This window comes from Cornus florida, unplaced genomic scaffold, assembly GCF_030987335.1.
Source record: "Cornus florida cultivar Cherokee Brave unplaced genomic scaffold, ASM3098733v1 CherokeeBrave_3.0.0_Hap2_Chr08, whole genome shotgun sequence".
NCBI lineage: Eukaryota > Viridiplantae > Streptophyta > Magnoliopsida > Cornales > Cornaceae > Cornus > Cornus florida.
Window position 1 is genome coordinate 12,122,657 of NW_026775578.1, and position 23,133 is coordinate 12,145,789.

Here is a 23,133-nt window from a genome sequence, read left to right on the forward strand (position 1 = left end):
AAAATGTGATGTTTATCCTCAGAATTATTTACGAGTTATGACTTATGAGATCACACATGCTAAATAATAATAATAATAATAATAAGAACATTAATATAGTATATCTATATATTCTTTTTTGTACTTTACTCTTAATATTTTAAAAATAATAAGGATAATATTGTTAGTTTCAAGGGTCTATTTAACTAAAAAAAAAAATCAAACCGATGTTAACACCGGATGTATTTTGTAAAAAATAAATAATTTAGAGAGATTACTGTAAAAATAAGGAGTTTCTTGAAGAAAGAGAGTAAAGATAAGGAAATTTTTTGATCCTTCATTTTGACTGACATACAAATATATATTAATTTTATTTAATTTCTTGCTTCCATGTATTAACTAGTAATTGACCCAAAACTTAATCCAAAATCGTGTAATAACTTCTAGACCCTTGCCCCTGGGGGTTGACCGAGTTGAAAAGATAACGACCTTAGAACGCTCATGTTACAAGTTTAAATTCGTTCATTGTCATTATAACCCTCGACTAAATTTGTTGCTGAGGTGTGAAATCATCAACAATATTCACGATTTATAGCCTGGGTAAGTCCCGAAGGGCTCTGTCAGGTGAGTTCCGATGCCCTCCAAAGGAAATAAAAAAACAAAACTTCTAAACCCTTTTTCTCCCCTTGATAGCTGATGATGATCCAAACCCATAAAGTCGTGTGATGATTCATTGTTTCGGGTAACACGTGCGTGTTGCATTCCTTGTAAGCTCAGCCGCGGTGTGCATACACCTCTGTATAGAAGGGCCCATGAACCTGTGTCTCACTCATCTCATGCACCTGTTCATCCCTTCATATTGTTCACAACACTTGGCTTTCTCTCTAGTAACTACTACTACTACTACTACTACTTCTCTCTCTCTCTCTCTCTCTCTCTACATATTTTTGTGACCAGTGACCACCGAAGACGAAGACCATCAACTTCATTGTCGCTGATTTTAAACATCAATGGCTTCGATTGTTGAATCTTGCTGGCTGGTATTGTTAATCTGCTACTTCACTATTCAAATTTCCCTTTTCTTGGCATACATAGTTACTTGCCCTAAATTTGGTGTTCTCTTTTCTAGAATTGTTGTCACCACATTTGATCATTGCTACTTTTGGATCTATATAATATATGTATATGCATTCATTTATATACATATTTATCTTTGTGTGTAACTCATATGGAGGTTTCTCTGATTCACCGTTTTCAGAATTGAATTTTCTTTTTTGTTGGATTTATTTTGAAGTTTTGGAGGTGTATAATTATGAAATTATAAGTGAAGTTAGATTGTTGTTGTATCTTGTCAGTTTAGAATTGATCTTTAGTCGATTCAGAATAAGCTACTTCTTGACTTTCTCTTTCCTTTTTCAAAATTGGGTATGGACTCATTATTATAGTTTAGTTTTTATTTTTTATTTTATTTTTGGGTTTAAACAGTATAGTAATACGATGCTTTAATATGAAACATAATTGCTAGATGTTTTTTGGGTACTAATAGCTCCTAATGTTCTACTCCATCTATAACTAATTGGCAGGTTGAAATTGGTAAAAAAAAGAAGTGGGGGGTGGGGGGTCGGTGGCGCGGGGTTGTTGTTTGTTTAAAAGAAAAAAGATTAAAATATGAGTACTAAACGTCTAAACCATTATAAGAAAATTGTGTGAGTATGTATTGGTTGCAACAATACCTTGTTATTAGATGGTTAGGCAGTGGAAATGATCTCATAAATTGCATAAAAAGGTTAAGAGTAATGCCATAAAAAAATTCCACTCATGACTCTTGTCATGAGCTCTTTTTATTGACCATTGAATTGAGAGATTTATTACAAGATATGTTTGACTTTTCACATATCTCAAAAGTTGTCTCAATCCAGTAGTTAGTCAATAGAGTGCTCATGCCCTTGCCATGAGAAAGATCTCTTGATAGCATTACTCAAAAGGCTATAAGGATGGCTTATTTATCATCAAAACCTTAGGCATCAAAACCTTAGGCCACAGTAAATGTACCAAAAGTGTTGCTCTAGTTCTTTGGACCCATGGGCCAGTTGAATTAGTTCCGAGATCAGACACAATAAAATCTCTAACAATCATTGTACTTGTTCCTAGCCCCTTCTCTTTTCTTTGTTTGGGTTTGTGTTTCAAAGACAATTTATTTATTTTTGGATACTTTCCTTCATATAGTATTAGGGGAATGGCATGCGCTATGTGTCTATACTCCATTCCATCTCCGTGTCACCATATAATCTCTCCCTCTTTCCTCCTGTTATTCTCGTAGATGATTTTGTGAATAGAAGGAATTATGGATGATGTGGCACAATTCTGGTTGTGTAAGTTTACCGTTTTATCTTTGTTGTAAATACTTTTGATATAACACAGGTGACACCTAAAAATAAAGAAAAAAGAAAAAAAAATTGCTTCTTGTAACAGTTCCGAATATGTAAATTCCTGCATTGAATCTTATTCGGGATATCCACATTGGAACATAATTCATTTGCATATTAGATGGAAGCAAGAAATGTTTCTCAATGCAATGTTGATTATCCTGTGGTTTGGGATTATGATACGATGACATAATTTAAATGTTCTACTTCTACTGTTGTTTTCCTGCTCTATATAGTCTTGATTATTATGAGTTATGAAATGTAGTTGTAATATTGTTAAATTTTTATTTGGTTATTATGCAGTATCTAATCTGTCACTTCAGTGACTTTCAACTGGCATGTCTCGGGAGTTTCTTTCTTCATGAAAGTGTATTTTTCTTATCAGGACTACCATTTATATATTTTGAAAGGGCGGGATGGCTGGGCAAGTACAAGATTCAGGTATACTCTTCCTACCATTATTCAATTAGAATAATGAATTTCTTCATGTTATGAGATATTAAAGTTCAACTATTAACTGGTTTCACTGTGTTTATTGTTCAATTTTATTGACTTGGAAATAGAATGTGCAAACATGAGTTTTTATTCTTTTACTTCCTTTTTTACTTTTTGGGCATTCAGTTATTTAGTCTTTGGCACCAATTATTATTTATGTGAGAGTATTTTTCTTCTGTCTATGTCAATTTGATGCTTGCTTCTTATAACAAAAAGGACTACAGTCTCTCGTGAAACTAATGCTCCAACAATGGCAAGAATTTTATTTGCAACCGTAATGTTTTCAGTTAGCACCTTATTCATTTTTGGTCTTTTAGGATATAAACCATGCACTATTTTTCTATGATGCTGCTTAATTTTACAAATGTATCTAGTTGGTGATTTAGAAGTTAGCTTATAAAAATAACTGCTTAGCTTAATTCCTCGTCCCTTTTTCAATTAATTTAACTTTGTGTTAGTAACAAATCAGTGGCTTCTGAGAGTCGAACTATTTGCATATATCTTCTCTTGAGGTCCTTTTCTCTTGAATAGCTTTTTCTAGTACTGATCTCATTGTCAAAATAAACAAAAGCGTGAGGCCAATATGTATATGCTTAATCTTAATTTCATTTTAAATATTTTTAATTGCCAATGTCTTTATGTCTAGGATTGTTAAATGTCAACCATGGCATTGATTGACACCTGCATTATGAAACTTGATAAGACATTGATACGTATTGATTTCCAAGCATGGATGCAGAAAGTCTTATGCAGCAGCCTTGATTGAGAGTAAACCTCAACGCTGCTGCTCCAACCCAAACTCTTCTTTGGTAGCGCCACACTGCCACTGTCTTTTTTCCAAAGCATTAACTAAGGTTATCATTTTTAAATGGCCTATTGTAACAAGGGTCATTTTGTCCCACATCGGAATCGGATGGGAAAGAGATTGGGTATAAATGGGTGGGTATGCAGCGTTACCTAACAGTTCGAGCTTTTGGGTAAATGGGCAAGCGCCCACCCGTTACAATTGGTATCAGAGCCAAATCCAGTCCTTGATCCGATGCCACGCCAAGCGCCCGGCCCGGAAGGCGTCCGGGTGAGTCCACCTGGGTAGGCAGGGTGGCCCAACCGCAACGAGGGCGTTGCGAGTTTGGGTGGGGGAGAATGTAACAAGGGTCATTTTGTCCCACATCGGAATCGGATGGGAAAGAGATTGGGTATAAATGGGTGGGTATGCAGTCTTACCTAACAGTTCGAGCCTTTGGGTAAATGGGCAAGCGCCCACCCGTTACACCTATCTTAATCCTTTCCACAAATCTTCATCAGCTTGTTACCTTGATCTTCATGACTTCTACTGCATCTCTCATCAGTCAGTAGCACATCATCCTTATTATAGTTGTCTTCATATTCCTCATCTGTGATGTCTCATTAGGTCTTTTGTATGTTCTGTATAATTAATACTTTGACATTGCTTACCCTTCAACACAAATTACAGATAGAAAATATTAGAAAATAGTAAGGATGCATTAATTGTAATTACTGAAATGGATTTCATTAATTGTTAGAAAGCTTATATTCTTCCTCAGAACCACAAGCTGTATGTAAATTGGATGCATGCATAAGTTGCATGTGTCTAAGTAACAAATTTCTCAAAATTCCAAAATCCAGGGACACTGGACATGAATAAATTTTTCTATAGTTTAAAATTATAGTATATCTACTTTGTTAATGTTATTTTTAAAGAACAAAGAGTGTTTAGAGGAAGATGATTGAGTTTAATGGACAATTATGTTGGAAACTTGAATTAGAAAACTTGCTCTTATTAGCTGCGTGTGCAGCCACGTATGTTGGTCACTTATTCCATGCCTATGCACGCGTTATGTATGTGCACCTCGTCTCACTTAATTTCTCTCTCATTTTCTTTCTTTCTTTTTTTCTTTTTGGTCATAACAGTTACCTCACTGCAGATTATTTGGTAACTGGCTGAATCTGTTATAGGTGATACTCCATCAGAATTTTACAATTACCTGTTTTTACTTTAGAAAAAGTGGCATTAGTTTCAATTGGATAAAAACATATACATAGAACCCGACCACAGAAAAATATATGTTTTCCATGAGCTTAACCCGACCATAGAAAAATAAGTTCAAGTTAAGTTTATCAAGTTGGAGCTTGGTTTCACCATGCTTCAATATACCTCGGGTTGACCCCTCGACCCCTCCAATCGCCCAAGCTCCTGTTGGGAAACGTGCAAGTTTTTAAAAACTTTTAAGGGATTTGCAATCATGGATCTTGATTCATCACATAGAGACAAGTTTTATGCAAAAACAAATAAAAGATGATGTATGATTCAATAAACAGATTGAATACTTACATCAAAGGTCTGAGTAAACCTTTTAATCTTTCCTCTAAAGTGAATGTTCTCACTTATTGTAGATCCCTTTAGCAAGATCCTTTCTCCTTCTTCTTGATTATAATCTTCCCTTTAGGAATCACTAATATGTCTTGATGAATGACCTTGGAATCTAGGCTTGTGATAGCCTCCTTTAGAAGAGAAAACAAACTCTAAAATCTAGAGAGAGAAAGTGTATTCCTTTTTTTGTTCTAAAAGTCGTCCCTAAAATATACATGGACCCATGTATATATAGGCAAAATAAAAATAAGAATAAAGAAATAATAAATCATTTTCCATCTCTAATCAACTTTCTCAATTTTAACAGAACTCCAATATCAACTTGGGCTATTGGTGAGAATCCTTTTGGGCTTACTATTTTCTTGGCTCTTATAAATTAATAATTGGTCCGGTCTATTAAACCATAGACCCAATTCAATTAATTCATAAATTAATTTCTACTCCACTAAAAGAAATTAATTGCACTCCAATTAAATAGTAAATAACCTCTAAGTCAATGTTGCACTTTGATCCCTCTATGCTTAATTATTTATCGGATAATAAAAGTCATCAATCCGACAACATAATTAATATAATTATTTTGTTACCTTTGATTATTTCCGGCTCGATCACAATAAAATATTTATTTGACAAAAATAATAATTTACTAAATAAATATATATAGAAAACATTTGTCTAAAACATACGAAGGCCTTCGAATTTAATTTGTGATAAACCATAATCAAAACAAAATAAATACAAATAGCACTGATGCAAATATTGAGAATATAGACCTCTAACTATTAATTACATAACAACCCAAAAAGTCGATCTAAGGATCTCGAGTTATCTGCCAAACAAATCAAAGTTCTTATTAATATATAAAAGAGTCTATACTTCTCTCATGCTTGAGAGTCAAAAGCCATAACTGTGATAGAGAGCAATTGCATACGACAGCTCTCGCAATATATCTCAATCTATTGTGGACTCGGTTCAAGTCTTAACTAATTAAATGTCCATCCATAATTACCAACTTTGAACCATTTATGATTACTAATTTATAACATAGTATTAATTGCCATTACATACATATATAAATATATCTTTTAATTAAGTGGACACAATCAATTCCATAATGAATTGAAAAATAATACATTCCATTCACCAATTGTATAATGCTTTAATAATAATATTCAGATAAGGAACCATGACTTTTACAATCCAAAATTAGAATTTGCTATACTAGGGCACGCATATCCTAACAGCTCCTACTTGCACTTATAGCCAATTCGAATCACATCTAACTCCCATGTTCTCCATATGACGATCAAACATCTTGATCGGTAAAGCCTTTGTGAATGGATCAGCAAGGTTATATTCCGATACAATCTTGGCCACAAGTATATCTCCTCGCTTTACTATATCATGAACCACATGATGTTTCCTCTGAATGTGTCTTGTTCCTTTATGAAATTTTGGATCCTTGGTTTGGGCTATAGCTGCACTATTGTCGCAATGAAGCGTCGTAGGCCGATCTATATGCTCCACAACCTCTAGTTCAATTAGAAAGTTACCAAACAGCTTCTTTTGCTGCCTCAGAGGCTGCAATGTATTCTGCTTCCATGGTTGAGTCAGCAGTACAACCCTGCTTGACACTCTTCCAACTAACTGCCCCTCCATTGAACTTGAACACATATCCAGATGTAGATCTCCTGGCATCTGGATCTGATTGAAAATCAGAATCCGTATATCCGACTGGAATCAGATCATCACCTCCATAAACGAGCATGAGACTCTTAGTTCTTCTAAGGTATTTGAAGATATTCTTCACAGCTGACCAATGATCAAGTTCAGGATTGGACTGATATCTACTGACAATCCCTACAGAGTAGCAGATGTCTGGTCTGGTACAGACCATGGCATATATGAGACTACCAACTGCTGAAGAATATGGTACTCGCCTCATTTGCTCAATTTCCTTATCAGTCTTGGGAGACTGGTCATTAGAAAGAGTCAATCCATGTCTAAATGGCAAAAACCCTTTCTTAGAGTTATCCATTCCAAACCTGATCAGAACTTTGTCAATGTAAGACTCTTGAGACAAGCCTATTTTCTTTTTAACCCGATCTCGCATAAGCTTGATCCCAAGAATATAGCTTGCTTCTCCAAGATCTTTCATCTCAAATTTATTGAATAACCACCTTTTAACTGATGACAAAGCCTCTACATCATTACCAATGAGTAAGATGTCATCGACATATAAAACGAGAATCATGATGACATTACCCTGTTTTTTCTTGTAAACACAAGGTGCAAACACGTTTTGTTCAAAGCCAAATAATTTGACTGCCTGATCAAAACAAATGTTCCATGTGCGTGAAGCTTGTTTAAGTCCATAAATAGACCTATTCAACTTACATACACAGTCCTCACGACCTTTAACCACGAAACCGTCTGGTTGCCTCATGTAAATGTCTTGATCAAGATGGCCATTTAAAAATGCCGTCTTAACATCCATCTGCCATATTTCATAGTTATAATAAGCACTAACGGCCAAAAGAATGCGAATAGATTTAAGTATTGCAACTGGTGAGAATGTATCCTCATAATCAATACCTTCACGTTGAGTGAAGCCTTTGGCAACCAGTCTAGCTTTGAATGTCTCAACATTCCCATCCATTCCTCTCTTTTGTTTGTAGATCCACTTACAACCAATGGGCTGAACCCCATTAGGAAGTTCTACAATATCCTAGACTTTGTTAGAATACATAGATTCCAACTCTGATTTCATGGCATCTTTCCAACGATTCGCATCTATATCGGTCAACGCTTCTGCATAGCTTACTGGGTCCGACTCATGCTTATCGGGGACGGCCTCATAGACCTCACCCAAAAGCGTGAGTTTTTCGGGTTGGATAATAGTCCTCCCACTACGCCGAAGGACCGGTGCAGGAATCGATGTACTAGATGATGGTAATTCAACAGGGATTTCTTGTGTCTCATCATTCTCAGTATTTATATTAGATGTGTCCACAGGGGGTATATCTGATGTGCCAACCATCTCCTCTAACACTATCTGGCTACTAGGTCTGTGGTTCATAATATAATCCTCCTCCAAGTAAACAACATGAGTGCTGACAATAACCTTATTGTCCCTGAGATCATAAAATAATCCACCTCTAGTGCCCTTAGGATAGCCAACAAATAAGCATGCATCTGATCTTGCTTCCAACTTGTCTGCCTGTTTCTTACGCACGTGTGCTGGACACCCCCATGTATGCATGTGATTTAAACTAGGTTTATGTCCAAACCACAGCTCATATGGTGTTCCTGAAACAGACTTGGATGGAACACAGTTCAAAATGTACATCGCTGATTCTAAGGCTAATCCCCAAAATGATAAAGGTAATGTAACAAAACTCATCATAGATCTAACCATGTTAAGCAAAGTTCTGTTTCTCCTTTCTGCCACTCCATTCTATTGAGGGCAGTCAGGTGCGGATAACTGGCGCACAATACCCTCATTGACCATATGATCCTTGAACTCCCCCAAGAGGTATTCACATCCTCGATCAGATCGAAGTGTTTTGATAAGTTTACCTAATCTACGCTCCACTTCCGCCTAAACTCATGGAATTTTCCATAAGCTTCTGACTTGTGTCGCATTAGGTAAATATATCCAAAACGTGAATAATCATCAATGAAAGTGATGAAGTACTCAAACCCTCCTCTCGCTTGGGTGTTCATGGGACAACACACGTTTGTGTGCACCAACTCTAATTGTTCTTTGGCTCTATATCCTTTGGCTGAGTAAGCCCTTCGAGTCATCTTTCCTTCAATACAGGATTCACAAGTTAGCATAGTGTCACACCCCGCTACCAAGAGGCTATGCCCCGCAGGCGCCACGCAGACGCCCAGCAGACGATGACATGGAGCCTGCATGGATTGGAGCTTTCTAGACTTCTCTACACAAGTATGGAACTTTCCGGAATTCTCTAGATTAGTGTGGAGTTGTCTAGCCTTTTCTAAACTTGTCTAGAGTTATATAGAATTCTCTAGAATTCTCTAGACTTGTCTTGTACACAGTAGATAGTTCTAGAGTTGTGTAGATATTTCTGGAGGATTCTAGATACTAAATCTAGGCCACACATTTGTACACATCTAGAATGTTCTTGTAAGGCCAAAGGCCTATAAATAGGAGGTGGGAGTTCATTTGCTCCTCACCAAGCAACCAAGTTGTAATCTCTCTTCTCAAGTAATACAAGTTCTATACATTTCCAAACTCTCTTGCTCACTTGCCTAACCTCTTCCTACACACCCAAGTAAGCAAAACACTTGTCTAGCCTTAGTCTTCACTAAGCTAGCACACTCGGGTAGGCTGACTTAGCGCTTCAAGGGGGCTTAAAAGTGTCTAAGGCCGCACGGGAGCTTGAAAAGGTTCAAGTCCGTGACAGTTGGTATCAGAGCTAAGGTCGTGAGGCGTCACACCTTGTGTGGAGGAAGCTATGGCGGAGCTATCAGACGTGACTGGCACCCAAGAGGAGACTCTACGTGGAAGGGAAACAAATCCCCCTCCAGGCGGAGTGAGGACGAGGGCTAGGTCGAAGGACATCATGGCGGGCTTAGAGGCACGTGTGGCAATGATGGAGGGGTCCATAGCCAACGTGTTGGAGCAGCTTGAGGATGCTCACCAGCGCATGGATGGGCTGGAGTCGGAGGACGTTGAGGTCCAGAATGCTGTCAAAGGGTCACTCAATGCCCTAAGTGGTGACTTTCGGCAGGAGCTCCAAGCACTTCGAGAACTTATGTTGGGGGAGTTTGCCACCCTACGTGGCTATGTTGATCAGGAGCTTGGCACTTTCCGCGAGCAAGTGGAGGAAATGCGAGCGGACTGGACGTTGTGCAAACGGGCGGTGGCGTCCGGCACAGCTACTACGGGGGTAGTAGCACCCCGGGTTGATATTCCCAAGCCTAAGTGCTATGGTGGGAACCGGGTAGCGAGGGAGTTGGAGAACTTCCTCTTCAGCATGGAGCAATACTTTGAGGCTACGGGCATGACCGATGAGACCATCAAGATACGCACGGCGACCCACTACCTCACCGACCATGCCATGCTATGGTGGAGGAAAAAGTATGGTGACATAGGCAAAGGTACGGTCTCTATTGATACTTGGGCTGATTTCACTAGGGAAATTAAGAAGCATTTCTATCCTGAGAATGCCGAGGATGAAGCTAGGGGCAGACTCCGAAGGCTAAAACAGGTTGGGTCGATTCGGGACTATGTGAAGGAATTCACTAACTTGACTCTTGAGATCCCGGATCTATCCGACAAGGACTCTCTTTTCTTCTTCATGGATGGATTGCAGTTGTGGGCTAAGACGGAGTTGAGGCGGCGCAACGTGCAAGACCTTGCCACAGCTATTGCAGAGGCGGAGTCCTTTATTGATTTCAGCTCCAAGAAGGAACCCTCGTCCAAGCCAAAAGACAAAGACAAAGACAAGGGGAGGTATGCAGGCAAAGGTGGGGGAGACAAGGGTGCTGCACCCCACAAGGATTGGTCCCGTAAGCCAGGTGGTGGCCATGGAGGCAAAGAGGGAAGGGAGAACAAGGAAGGAGCACCCAAGCCTAAGGGTTCTTGCTTCATATGTGATGGACCACATTGGGTACGAGATTGCCCAAAGCGGAAGACCCTCAATGCCATGACGAGCCGCTATGAAGAACAACAACAGGAGGAGGCGCAGATGGGTTCACTGCAAATCCTTAATGCCATCAAGGCTAAAACTGAAGTCCCTAAGGCGGCGGCTAAAGGGCTAATGTTCGTGGAGGCGAGCATCAATGGGACACCCACACGTGCTTTGGTAGACACGGGTGCATCCCACAACTTTGTGAGCCTTGATGAGGCCAAGAGGTTGGGCCTCAAGTATAGCAAAGAAGGGGGCTCCATGAAGGCAGTTAACTCGGCGGCAAAGGCTATACATGGCATGGCACACGGCGTCCAAGCATGCATTGGCGAGTGGGGTGGCCACATAGATCTATCGGTGGTACCCATGGACGACTTCAAACTAGTCCTTGGGTTGGAGTTCTTAGACAAGGTGAGAGCCTTCCCCATTCCTTTTGCTAACACTATGTGTATTATGGAAGGCAACACAGCATGCATGGTGCCGGTGGAGCGAGGCGCCAAGTTGGAAGCCCAAGCTTTGTCAGCTATGCAGTTCAAGAAGGGCTTCAAGAAGGGAGAGACTAGCTACCTTGCTACGTTACTGGAGACACCCGAAGATGAGCTAGTCCCTTCCCCACAAGAAGAGGTGCCTAAGGAGATACGAGCCGTGCTAGACGAGTACACGGACGTGATGCCTAAAGAGCTGCCCAAGAAGCTTCCACCTAGGAGGGAGGTGGATCATAAGATTGAGCTGGAACCGGGTTCTAAACCCCCTGCTTTGGTGCCCTACCGGATGGCACCCCCAGAGTTGGAGGAGTTGCGGAGGCAACTTAAGGAACTGTTAGATGCGGGCTATATTCGACCATCAAAGGCCCCATATGGCGCACCGGTGTTGTTCCAGAGGAAGAAGGACGGGTCCTTGCGCATGTGCATCGACTACCGGGCGCTCAACAAGGTGACTATCAAAAACAAGTACCCCATTCCTCTCATTACCGATCTCTTTGATCAGCTTGGTGGAGCACGCTACTTCACTAAGCTTGACTTGCGCTCGGGGTACTACCAGGTGCGGATAGCGGACGGGGATGAGCCTAAGACTACGTGTGTAACGAGGTATGGCTCCTATGAGTTTCTTGTTATGCCGTTTGGCCTCACCAATGCACCTGCTACTTTTTGTACTTTGATGAACAAGCTCTTCCATCCCTACTTGGATCGCTTTGTGGTGGTGTACTTGGATGATATTGTTGTGTATAGCACCACTCTAGAGGAGCACGTGCAGCACTTGAGGGCGGTCTTCCAAGTCCTACGGGAGAACGACCTATATGTGAAGATGGAGAAATGCTCATTTGCCCAAGAGGAGGTGTTGTTCCTAGGGCATAAGATACGGGATGGCAAGCTGATGATGGATGAGGCAAAGGTGAGGGCCATTCAAGAGTGGGAGCCGCCCACTAAAGTGACAGAGCTACGCTCATTCCTTGGGCTTGTCAACTACTACCGCCGCTTTATCAAGGGTTACTCGGCGAGAGCAGCCCCATTGACAGACCTTCTCAAGAAGGCGCGTGCTTGGAGATGGACAGAGTCGTGCCAGGGGGCATTTGATGACTTGAAGAGGACAGTTACGGAGGAGCCGGTACTTAGCTTGCCCGACCACTCCAAGCCATATGAGGTGCACACGGATGCATCAGACTTCGCTATTGGGGGTGTGTTGATGCAGGAAGAACACCCTATAGCTTACGAGAGCCGCAAGCTTAATGACACTGAGCGGCGCTATACTGTGCAAGAGAAAGAAATGACGGCGGTCATCCATTGCCTACGTACTTGGAGGCACTACTTGCTCGGGGCACAATTTGTGATCAAGACGGATAATGTTGCCACCAGCTACTTCCAGACACAGAAGAAGCTTAGCCCCAAGCAAGCTCGTTGGCAGGACTTCCTAGCGGAGTTCACTTACCATTTCGAATATAAGCCGGGCAAAGCCAATGTTGTGGCGGACGCACTTAGTCGCAAGGCCGAGCTCGCAGCTATTAGTCGGCCCCAATACTCTCTTGTGGAGCGAATCAAAGAAGGGTTGCAGCATGACCCTCTAGCCAAAAGCCTTATTCAGCTAGCTAAGGAAGGGAAGACTCGGCGCTTTTGGCTAAGGGATGATTTACTTCTCACTACGGGGGACCGACTCTTTGTGCCCAGGTGGGGCAACTTGCGGAAGGAGCTAATACGGGAGTGCCACGACACCAAATGGGCTGGTCACCCAGGTATGCGGCGCACACTAGCACTCCTTGAAGATTCTTACTATTGGCCTCGGATGCGAGATGACGTGGAGACATATGTGAGGACTTGTCTTGTGTGCCAACAAGATAAGATTGAGCAACAGCATCCTGCAGGCCTACTAGAGCCACTGCCTATTCCAGAGAGACCATGGGAGAGCGTCTCTATGGATTTCATCACTTGCTTACCCAAGTCAGAGGGTTGCGGGAGCATTATAGTGGTGGTAGATCGATTCAGCAAGTATGCCACCTTCATACCCGCACCTGCAGACTGCACAGCAGAGAGGGCAGCAGAGTTATTTGTTGACCATGTGGTCAAGCTTTGGGGAGTTCCGCAGAATATTGTCAGTGATAGAGACCCGCGTTTCACGGGTAGATTTTGGACGGGACTCTTCAAGAAGATGGGGACGGATCTTAACTTCTCTACGAGTTTCCACCCCCAATCAGATGGGCAGACAGAGCGCATCAACGCTCTCCTGGAGCTTTATTTGAGGCACTATGTGAGTGCTAATCAGCGAGATTGGGCCAAACTCCTTGGGGTGGCACAGTTTTCTTACAACTTGCAGCGGAGTGAGGCTACCAATCACAGTCCATTTGAGGTTGTCACCGGACGGCAGCCTATGACACCCAACGCCATTGCTTCAACTTGCGATGGTAAGAGTCCGGCGGCCTACAAATTTGCCAAGAGGTGGCATGAGCAGTCCGACTTGGCTAGGGCGTACCTTGACAAGGCGGCAAAGAAGATGAAGAAGTGGGCCGACACCAAGCGAAGGCGGGTGGAGTACATAGTGGGAGACCAAGTGATGGTTAAGCTACTACCCCAACAATTCAAGTCCTTCCGGAGCGTGCATAAGGGGCTAGTAAGGAGGTACGAGGGCCCGTTCCCCATCGTCAAGCGGGTGGGCAAGGTCTCCTACATGGTGGAGCTTCCACCCAAGTTGAAGATACATCCAGTCTTCCATGTCAGCATGCTCAAGCCTTATCATGAAGACACGGAAGACCTTACTCGGGGCATATCGCATAGGGCACCCACGGCCGTTGTCACATCCTTTGACAAGGAAGTTGATTGCATCCTTGCAGATCGTGTGATGAGCAGGAGAGGTGTGCCCAAATATACAGAGTATTTAGTGAAGTGGAAGAACCTGCCAGATAGCGAGGCGAGCTGGGAGCATGAGGATACACTATGGCAGTTCGCAGAGCATATCCAGCGGTTCAAGCAAGAAGACGCGACGAGGGCGTCGCGAGCTTAGGTGGGGGAGAATGTCACACCCCGCTACCAAGAGGCTATGCCACGCAGGCGCCACGCAGACGCCCAGCAGACGATGACATGGAGCCTGCATGGATTGGAGCTTTCTAGACTTCTCTACACAAGTATGGAACTTTCCGGAATTCTCTAGATTAGTGTGGAGTTGTCTAGCCTTTTCTAGACTTGTCTAGAGTTATATAGAATTCTCTAGAATTCTCTAGACTTGTCTTGTACATAGTAGATAGTTCTAGAGTTGTGTAGATATTTCTGGAGGATTCTAGATACTAAATCTAGGCCACACATTTGTACACATCTAGAATGTTCTTGTAAGGCCAAAGGCCTATAAATAGGAGGTGGGAGTTCATTTGCTCCTCACCAAGCAACCAAGTTGTATTCTCTCCTCTCAAGTAATACAAGTTCTATACATTTCCAAACTCTCTTGCTCACTTGCCTAACCTCTTCCTACACACCCAAGTAAGCAAAACACTTGTCTAGCCTTAGTCTTCACTAAGCTAGCACACTCGGGTAGGCTGACTTAGCGCTTCAAGGGGGCTTAAAAGTGTCTAAGGCCGCACGGGAGCTTGAAAAGGTTCAAGTCCGTGACAATAGGCTCCTCTGCCTCACAAGGTAATAAACCTTCTTTAACCAACCTTTGAATCTTATTTTGATTGATGTGACCCAATCGTAGATGCCAATGATACAATGAGTTTAGAGAAACTGCTTTTCTTTTAACATTCAATCTAGATGAAGTTGCATTTAATTCATAATTTTGCATTTGATATGAGCTAGGAGTTAAAACATATAGATTATCTTTCAATGCACCAGAAGTTATAACACAACCATTTAATTTAATTAAAACATTTTTTCCAAAAGTAAAAATATAGTTTTTGCAAACCAACGAAGAAACTGAAATTAAATTGCGCCTAACATTTGGCGCATAAAGACAATCTTCTAAAATAAGACTCCTCCCACTATCAAACTGCATATGAACCACTCCCACTGCTTTAGCTTCCATCTTAGCATTAGATCCCATATGCAAGTATATCTCTCCTTCATTGAGGCTTCTGGACTCCTGGAATCCCTGCAATGAATTGCAAACATTATTAGTGGCTCCAGAATCTATGCACCAGGAATCTATAGATTCAACCACATTACATGCCTCAACAATGAATATACATTTTCCTTTGCCTTGCGTGCGAAGTGTTGGGTAGTTAGGTTTCCAGTGACCCGGTTGACCGCAATGGAAGCAGTTTCCTTCGCCTTCAACCCGCACTTTCTTCTTTCCCTTATCCTTTTGGATTACTTTGTTTCGCACAACCACAGTTTTGGCACCATCCTTCTTCTGTTTCTTGCCCCTTCTCTTGGGCCTAGAAGTGGATGGTCCAGCAGACTGAGTGTAATTGATAGATGCACCCTTACTTTTGATTATCCCTTCAAAGGTTACCAACTCATTCAAAAGTTCAGCGAGTGTGTACTTAAGCTTATTCATAGAATAATTAACCCTAAAAGAGTTAAATGAGTCTGGCAATGAAGCGATAATCATGTCAACCTGAAATTCACCATCCAAGTTGCATCCAAGGATCTTCAGTTCATTTAGAAAACCAATCATTTTTAAAGCATGTTCCCGAACTGAAGTACCTTGGACCATCTTGATGGTCATCAAGTTTGTCATAGCATTTTGGCGTGCACTCTTACCAATTTGCCCAAACATTTCCTTGAGGTTAAGCATGATATCTGCAGAAGTGAGATATTGAAGATGTTGACTTTGGAGTACATTCGAGAGTGAAGCAAGAATGTAGCACCTAGTCATCTCATCTGCTTTATTCCATTTCTTAAAACCTTCATGCTCCTCAGGAGGATCCTCAGGCAAAGGTGGAGAAGCTCTGGGAATAGTAAGCACATAATTCAACCCCTCATATGTGAGTACAGTATCTAGTTACCTTTTCTAATCGATATAATTAGGTCCAGTTAATCGATTTTCTTTTAGTATGTTTGCAAGTGGACTGAATAGACTAGTCATGATAAATCTAAAAATAAAAGCATTCATACAATAAATAAAGTGAATAAAAATAATCATGCAAGAATAAAATAATTAATTAATTGTGGGTCCCTTAACCACATTGCATGAAAAATTGGACAATCAATATGCCAATAACTTATCCGGTTGGCGGAATTCATTATTACTTATTAACGAGAACAACTCATTATTTCCATATCTCTTTAGACAATGCCTTATCTATATATGAAATAATTCCCGATTAGATTTAGCCTTTCTAAAATCACCTAGTATAGACCACTCCGTTGGGGAGCTAATACTATTGATTTTAGATTGAGTGTATAACGTAATTAATGCTCCAACGAAAAATCAAATATTAAATATATTGCCATTAATAACTTAGACTCTTTAAATCATGCGTAGGGCCTTATTTTTAAAGATCTAACTATAATGGTCATTTAATAAATATATTTTCGTGAGACAACCATTCTTGTAATCTAGACTCTTTAAATCATGCGTGGAGCCTTATTTTTAAAGATCTAATCACAATGGTTATAATTACGAAGGCCATGGGGTAATGTATAAAAATTTCCGCTCCCATTCAATTTTTAATCATATATAACTAGGATTTTCAATTCATGATTTAATGCATGCAAAACGCCTTGATTTTAATCCAATTAAATTTAGAAAATATATGGATTTTAAATGATTCACTAATATTTAATTTGAGGCAAAAAAATAATTTACAAAAATAATTTTCCGTTTCCCAATGAATGCCCTCAAATTAATTAGCAATCTAATCCAATTTATTTTCATAATTTAATTAATATAAATCAAGCCATTTAGATAAAAAATCATGGATCCAATGCATGAACAATTATAATCAGCATTAAATTAGTCCATGCATTACATAAATAATTAAATAACAGACAGAAGCAATATAAATGGCCAATAGATACAGCTTTTAACATTTAAACACTATTCTTGCTGTATTGGCGTCCTTCAACAGTTTGTAAACACCCATAGGAAGCTTGTACGCGTTAGGAGAAACAAAACGCTGCCTGGAACGAGCCCCGAGGACCCCATATGCGCTGGCACGCGCCTTGGGAAGCTGGCAAGTCAAGGCACGTGCCTGGGGCGCGTGGGACGCGCCTCCACGCGCGTGGAGAAGAAAACATGCTTGGCTGGCGCGTGAGATCCACGCGCTAGCAAGTCTTTAGTATGTCACTTCCTGGCGCGTGAGGAACATGCGCCAGGCTCACCTTACCTGCATCACATGTGATTCCAGCCTCCTCCGACGCCTTTTCTCGCCGCTGGCGATGCTCCGGCCACCGGAAAAACGCCGAGAAATTCCAGAAAAATCAGAAAAATTCCTAGAAAATTAAATTAATCCTCAAAAAAATTCCAGAAAATTCTGAAAAATTCGAAAAAATTCCAGAAAATTACTGAAGCATTATTTAACCTTTTCGGACTCTCTTGAAGCTTCATAGCATCATTTGATGAAGATTACATAGCTTTAATAAATACTTACAATTTGAAATACAATGGAAAAAATTAAATTACATCATTGAATTTTCAAACGGCTAAATCAAAGCCTTAATTACATTCATCTAAAGATAAAATTACATTCAATATACCTATAAGCTTCATCCATGGCCCAAACACACATCATCATCCATTCATAATTATACATACATTATCATGTATCAATATATATCAATATAATAAATCATACATCAACATACATCAATAAATATATATATGTATATATAATTTGGATCCATGAAGATGATTTTGAAAAACACATGATCTCTAGTAATGAATCAAACCATGCTCTGATACCACTGTTGGAAAACGTGTAAGTTTTTAAAAACTTTTGAGGGATTTGCAATCATGGATCTTGATTCATCATATAGAGACAAGTTTTATGCAAAAACAAATAAAAGATGATGTATGATTCAATAAACAGATTGAATACTTACATCAAAGGTCTAAACCTTTTAATCTTTCCTCTAAAGTGAACGTTCTCACTTATTGTAGATACCTTTAGCAAGATCCTTTCTCCTTCTTCTTGATTATAATCTTCCCTTTAGGAATCACCAATATGCCTTGATGAATGACTTTGGAATCTAGACTTGTGGTAACCTCCTTTAGAAGAGAAAACAAACCCTAAAATCTAGAGAGAGAAAGTGTATTCATTTTTCTTGTTCTAAAAGTCGTCCCTAAAATATACATGGACCCATGTATATATAGGCAAAATAAAAATAAGAATAAGGAAACAATAAATCATTCTCCATCTCTAAATCAACTTTCTCAATTTTAACAGAACTCCAATATCAACTTGGGCTATTGGTGAGAATCCTTTTGGGCTTACTATTTTCTTGGCTCCTATAAATTAATAGTTGGTCCGGTCCATTAAACCATAGACCCAATTCAATTAATTCATAAATTAATTTCTACTCCACTAAAAGAAATTAATTGCACTCCAATTAAATAGTAAATAACCTCTAAGTCAACGTTGCACTTTGACCCCTCTATGCTTAATTATTTATCGGATAATTAAAGCCATCAATCTGACAACATAATTAATATAATTATTTTGTTACCTTTGATTATTTCCGGCTCAATCACAATAAAATATTTATTTGACAAAAATAATAATTTATTAAATAAATATATATAGAAAACATTTGTCTAAAACATACGAAGGCCTTCGAATTTAATTTGTGATCAACCATAATCAAAACAAAATAAATACAAATAGCACTGATGCAAATATTGAGAATATAGACCTCTAACTATTAATTACATAACTACCCAAAGTGTCGATCTAAGGATCCCGAGGTATCCGCCGAACAAATCAAAGTAATTATTAATTAATAAAAGAGTCTATACTTCTCTCATGCTTGAGAGTCAAAAGCCATGACTGTGATAGAGAGCAATTGCATACGACAGCTCTCGCAATATATCTCAATCTATCGTGGACTCGGTTCAATTCTTAATTAATTAAATGTCCATCCATAATTACCGACTTTGAACCATTTATGATTACTAATTTATAACATAGTATTAATTGCCATTACATACATATATAAATATATCTTGTAATCAAGTGGACACAATCAATTCCATAATGAATCGAAAAATAATACATTTCATTCAGCAATTGTATAATGCTTTAATAATAATATTCAGATAAGGAATCATGACTTTTACAATCCAAAATTAGAATTTGCTATGCTAGGGCACACATATCCTAACAGCTCCACCCCTTGTCTTTGGCTAATAATTTAAAGCCAAAAAGTTTCATGGTTTCTTATTTGTGCCAATGGACATTTTCATTCTCTCAGATGCATTCAAGAATGCTAATTTTGATCTTATCTTGCGGAATGTATAATAGTTAATGTTCTTATTGATTTTTGGTTTAACGCAGACGAAAAATAACACCTATACAGCTCAGGAGAAATGTATCACTCGCCTGCTGCTGTATCATTTTGGTGTCAACTTGCCGGTTATGATTGTTTCTTATCCCGTGTTCAGATACATGGGCATGCGAAGTAGTCTCCCGTTGCCATCCTGGTACTTTTCAGGTTCTTTATGTACTGAAGCGTATTTTTCCTGACATTAATATGAATGATATTTTTTTATTATTTTTTAACTACATAAAATTACTCTTTAATTCCATTAAATTGTTGTACAGTATTACCTTTTTCATGTTTTACAAAGCATACATCCTGTTTTTGGAGTGATTTTGAGAACCTATTGGTTGAGCAGGAGAGTAGCTTCAACTCAGATTTTATTCTACTTCATCCTGGAGGATTTTGTATTCTACTGGGGACACAGGCTTTTACATACAAAATGGCTGTACAAACATGTTCACAGTGTCCATCATGAGTAAGTGAGAACATCATTTGCTTATAAAATTTACGCATTTTTTAGAATATGTTATTTTTCCTTGCCTTTGTGTTCATTTCAATGTGTTTATCATATCTACAGGTATGCAACACCATTTGGACTTACGTCTGAATATGCTCACCCGGCTGAAATACTGTTCCTTGGTTTTGCTACAATTATTGGTCCTGCCATCACCGGGCCTCATTTGATAACCTTGTGGGTGTGGATGGTTCTTAGAGTTCTGGAGACGGTTGAGGCACATTGTGGTTATCATTTCCCATGGAGCCTCTCAAATTACTTGCCTTTATATGGGGGGTGAGCATATACATATCTTCTCTCTCGTTTCTTAGCAACCTGTTTTGTCATATATGTCCATTTTACCTGTTTGTCTAAAATTTGCTTCATTAATTTTGTAGTGCTGATTTTCATGACTATCATCATCGACTGCTCTATACAAAGTCTGGCAACTACTCATCAACTTTTGTCCACATGGACTGGTAAGATTTTGGTAAATGCTGCTTTAAAGAGTTAACATTCTGGCTTTGGAATATAAATTAGAACGGGTTCTATGATATTTCCGAGTCATGCTAATGAATACGCATGCACATTTGTATCATTTGTCTTTTTCTGTAACTTCTTTTGACTTCGGTGAGGATGGCATTTACCAGAAAGAAAATTACAATTATAATTTTGGGACTAACAGAAGATTCCATTAAAAAAACTGTTCCGTCTAATCAATTTGCTTACGTGAATGAAAATATGTGACTCTTACCCAACTAAAGGTTCTTGGGGGGGGTGGGGGGGTGTTACCCCATTCCCTACCGGAGAAGGAAAAGAGATATATATGCACACACACATATAGAGAGTGAGAGATATCTATGAGAAATTACAAGAGGAACTTAGTTTTTGGAATTTAGATATGGATTGTCATATCAGTAGTACCTTAGTCGCAGGATTTTCTTTGCATGAAGTTGAAATTCACCTTTTCTTGTTGAAGTTGAACTGAGCATTGCTGTGGGCAAAGTATAAGCCACCAGTACTAACATGATAGGAATGGCAATAAAGCAGGCTAATTGGGTAATACAGCCAACTTTACCGTGCCCTTGATGGTTGGGTTTGGCATTACTGTTTGAAGGGTTCTATCATCCTTTTTTTACACCTGCCATTTGTAAACTTACCTATTTTCTCGACATTTCCACTGCAAAAGATTAATAGGGTACCTCATCATACTCATGTTGGGATAGGATCCAGGTTTGTTAATCAAACTTAGGGATATGTTCCTTGAGAGATTTGTATATTTGAGTTGTGGTTAGGATGAATTTTGGTTTGGTTGGTTAGGCAAGTTGGTCAGTTGAAAGCCAACCAAAATCCAACCCAAGCATTTAAACAAGCTAGCTATGATCTTTTGGTTGTGTACAGCACCGTCTTCTATAAATGTCTATAGGTCAATGTACTGTAGAGTATGCTTTACTGAATAAATTATCATTATAAGATATATCCAAAACAACTTCAAACTCATAAATTGGTCACCAAATATTCTTTTTGAGACCTTATTTTATTTGTAATTTTAACTGTATGATTTATAACATATGCCTAAATGTCCACATGATTTTATGGTTAATACTAATGGGTTTATATATACATGTACTGTAAGAAGATACTAGCTTGGGTCTCGGTTGCTCGAAGCCTCAACCTGAGACCAACTTAAATATTTTGGTTCAAGATTTTTCAACCGAAGCTTGATCCTATCATACAATAGATGTGCAATTTTTTGTCGATATTTCCCCATATCCAGATTCGGGTGGTTGTATATAGTTTTAACTTTCTTAGAGTTGTTTGGCTGTTGAATCCAATTCATAATCTAAAATGTCTAATGGTTAACAAGCATGCTCAAAAGGTAGCATAAAATATTCAACATCTGTTTACTGACCACTACTTTGTCAGGATATTCGGTACTGATAAAGGCTACAGAAAATTGAAGGTGCTAAAGAGCAGCGGGAATGAAGATGTGAACAAGCGACAATGAAAACGGTACAATTGAAGAAGGAATCCTTTTGATTTCTTTAACATCACAGGCCCTTATCATCATGTAGTGTGTGTTTATTTGTTGATCTTGTCTCTCTAATATGGAAATGCGGTTTGTTTGGATTGAATGGAGGATGAGAGAAAGGAAGTGATTCCGTTGTTTGGTTGGAAGAAGGGATGGGAGAGGAAGAAGGGGGATTCCAGCAACCCTCTGGGCCCACCTCCTTTCATCCTTTCAAAAATAGGTGAAAGAGGGGAGGGAAAGAAGCAATAGCCCATTCCATATTATATAAAATAACATTTTACCGTTTGATTATCTACTTAGATTACTTTGTTAAGCCTAAATCTAAAATTATTACGGTCATAGTGTTGAAATAATTTGAAATAGTATCAAATGTAAAAATATGCCAAGGCTACCAAAAAAAGGGCGGAAGTGCCTACCTATACCGGTTTCCTTCCATTCAACCAAACAAAATGAGGACTCGTTTCTCTTTCTTTCCTTGGATTAACAAAACAAAAGAGGTAAGTGATGTCTATTTCAAGTGACAAAAGTGACCATAGGTAACCAAGGAAAAATTTATGAAGTAAAATTTATACACATAATTTATCAAGTACATTTTCTACATTTATAAAATTATGGGTAAAATGCTCCGACATTAGGTTAATCAATGAAAAAAAAAAAAAAAAGGCCTAAATCTCACTTGACAATGAACCAAACACAAACTTTTACTGCCCAAATCATAGAAGACTCCCAAACAGAAGAACTAGGTATAGCTCCCAA

The 23,133-nt window shown here is 39.3% G+C and overlaps 1 protein-coding gene across 2 annotated transcripts; it reads left to right on the forward strand.

Annotated features, from left to right (window-relative positions):
• The first annotated feature begins 770 nt into the window (after positions 1-770).
• LOC132269397 (methylsterol monooxygenase 2-2-like) lies at positions 771-22,690 on the forward strand. Of its 2 annotated transcripts, none has more exons than XM_059770578.1 (7): positions 771-1,019; positions 2,709-2,846; positions 19,867-20,012; positions 20,208-20,327; positions 20,430-20,642; positions 20,744-20,824; positions 22,272-22,690. In XM_059770578.1, exons 1-7 carry the CDS (start codon positions 990-992, stop codon positions 22,351-22,353), a joined length of 810 nt encoding a protein of 269 aa, XP_059626561.1. In that variant the 5' UTR covers positions 771-989; the 3' UTR covers positions 22,354-22,690. The 2 variants fall into 2 exon arrangements, with proteins under 2 accessions (XP_059626561.1, XP_059626562.1); XM_059770579.1 differs by having other exon boundaries at positions 776-1,019; positions 2,791-2,846.
• Positions 22,691-23,133: the final 443 nt, after the last annotated feature.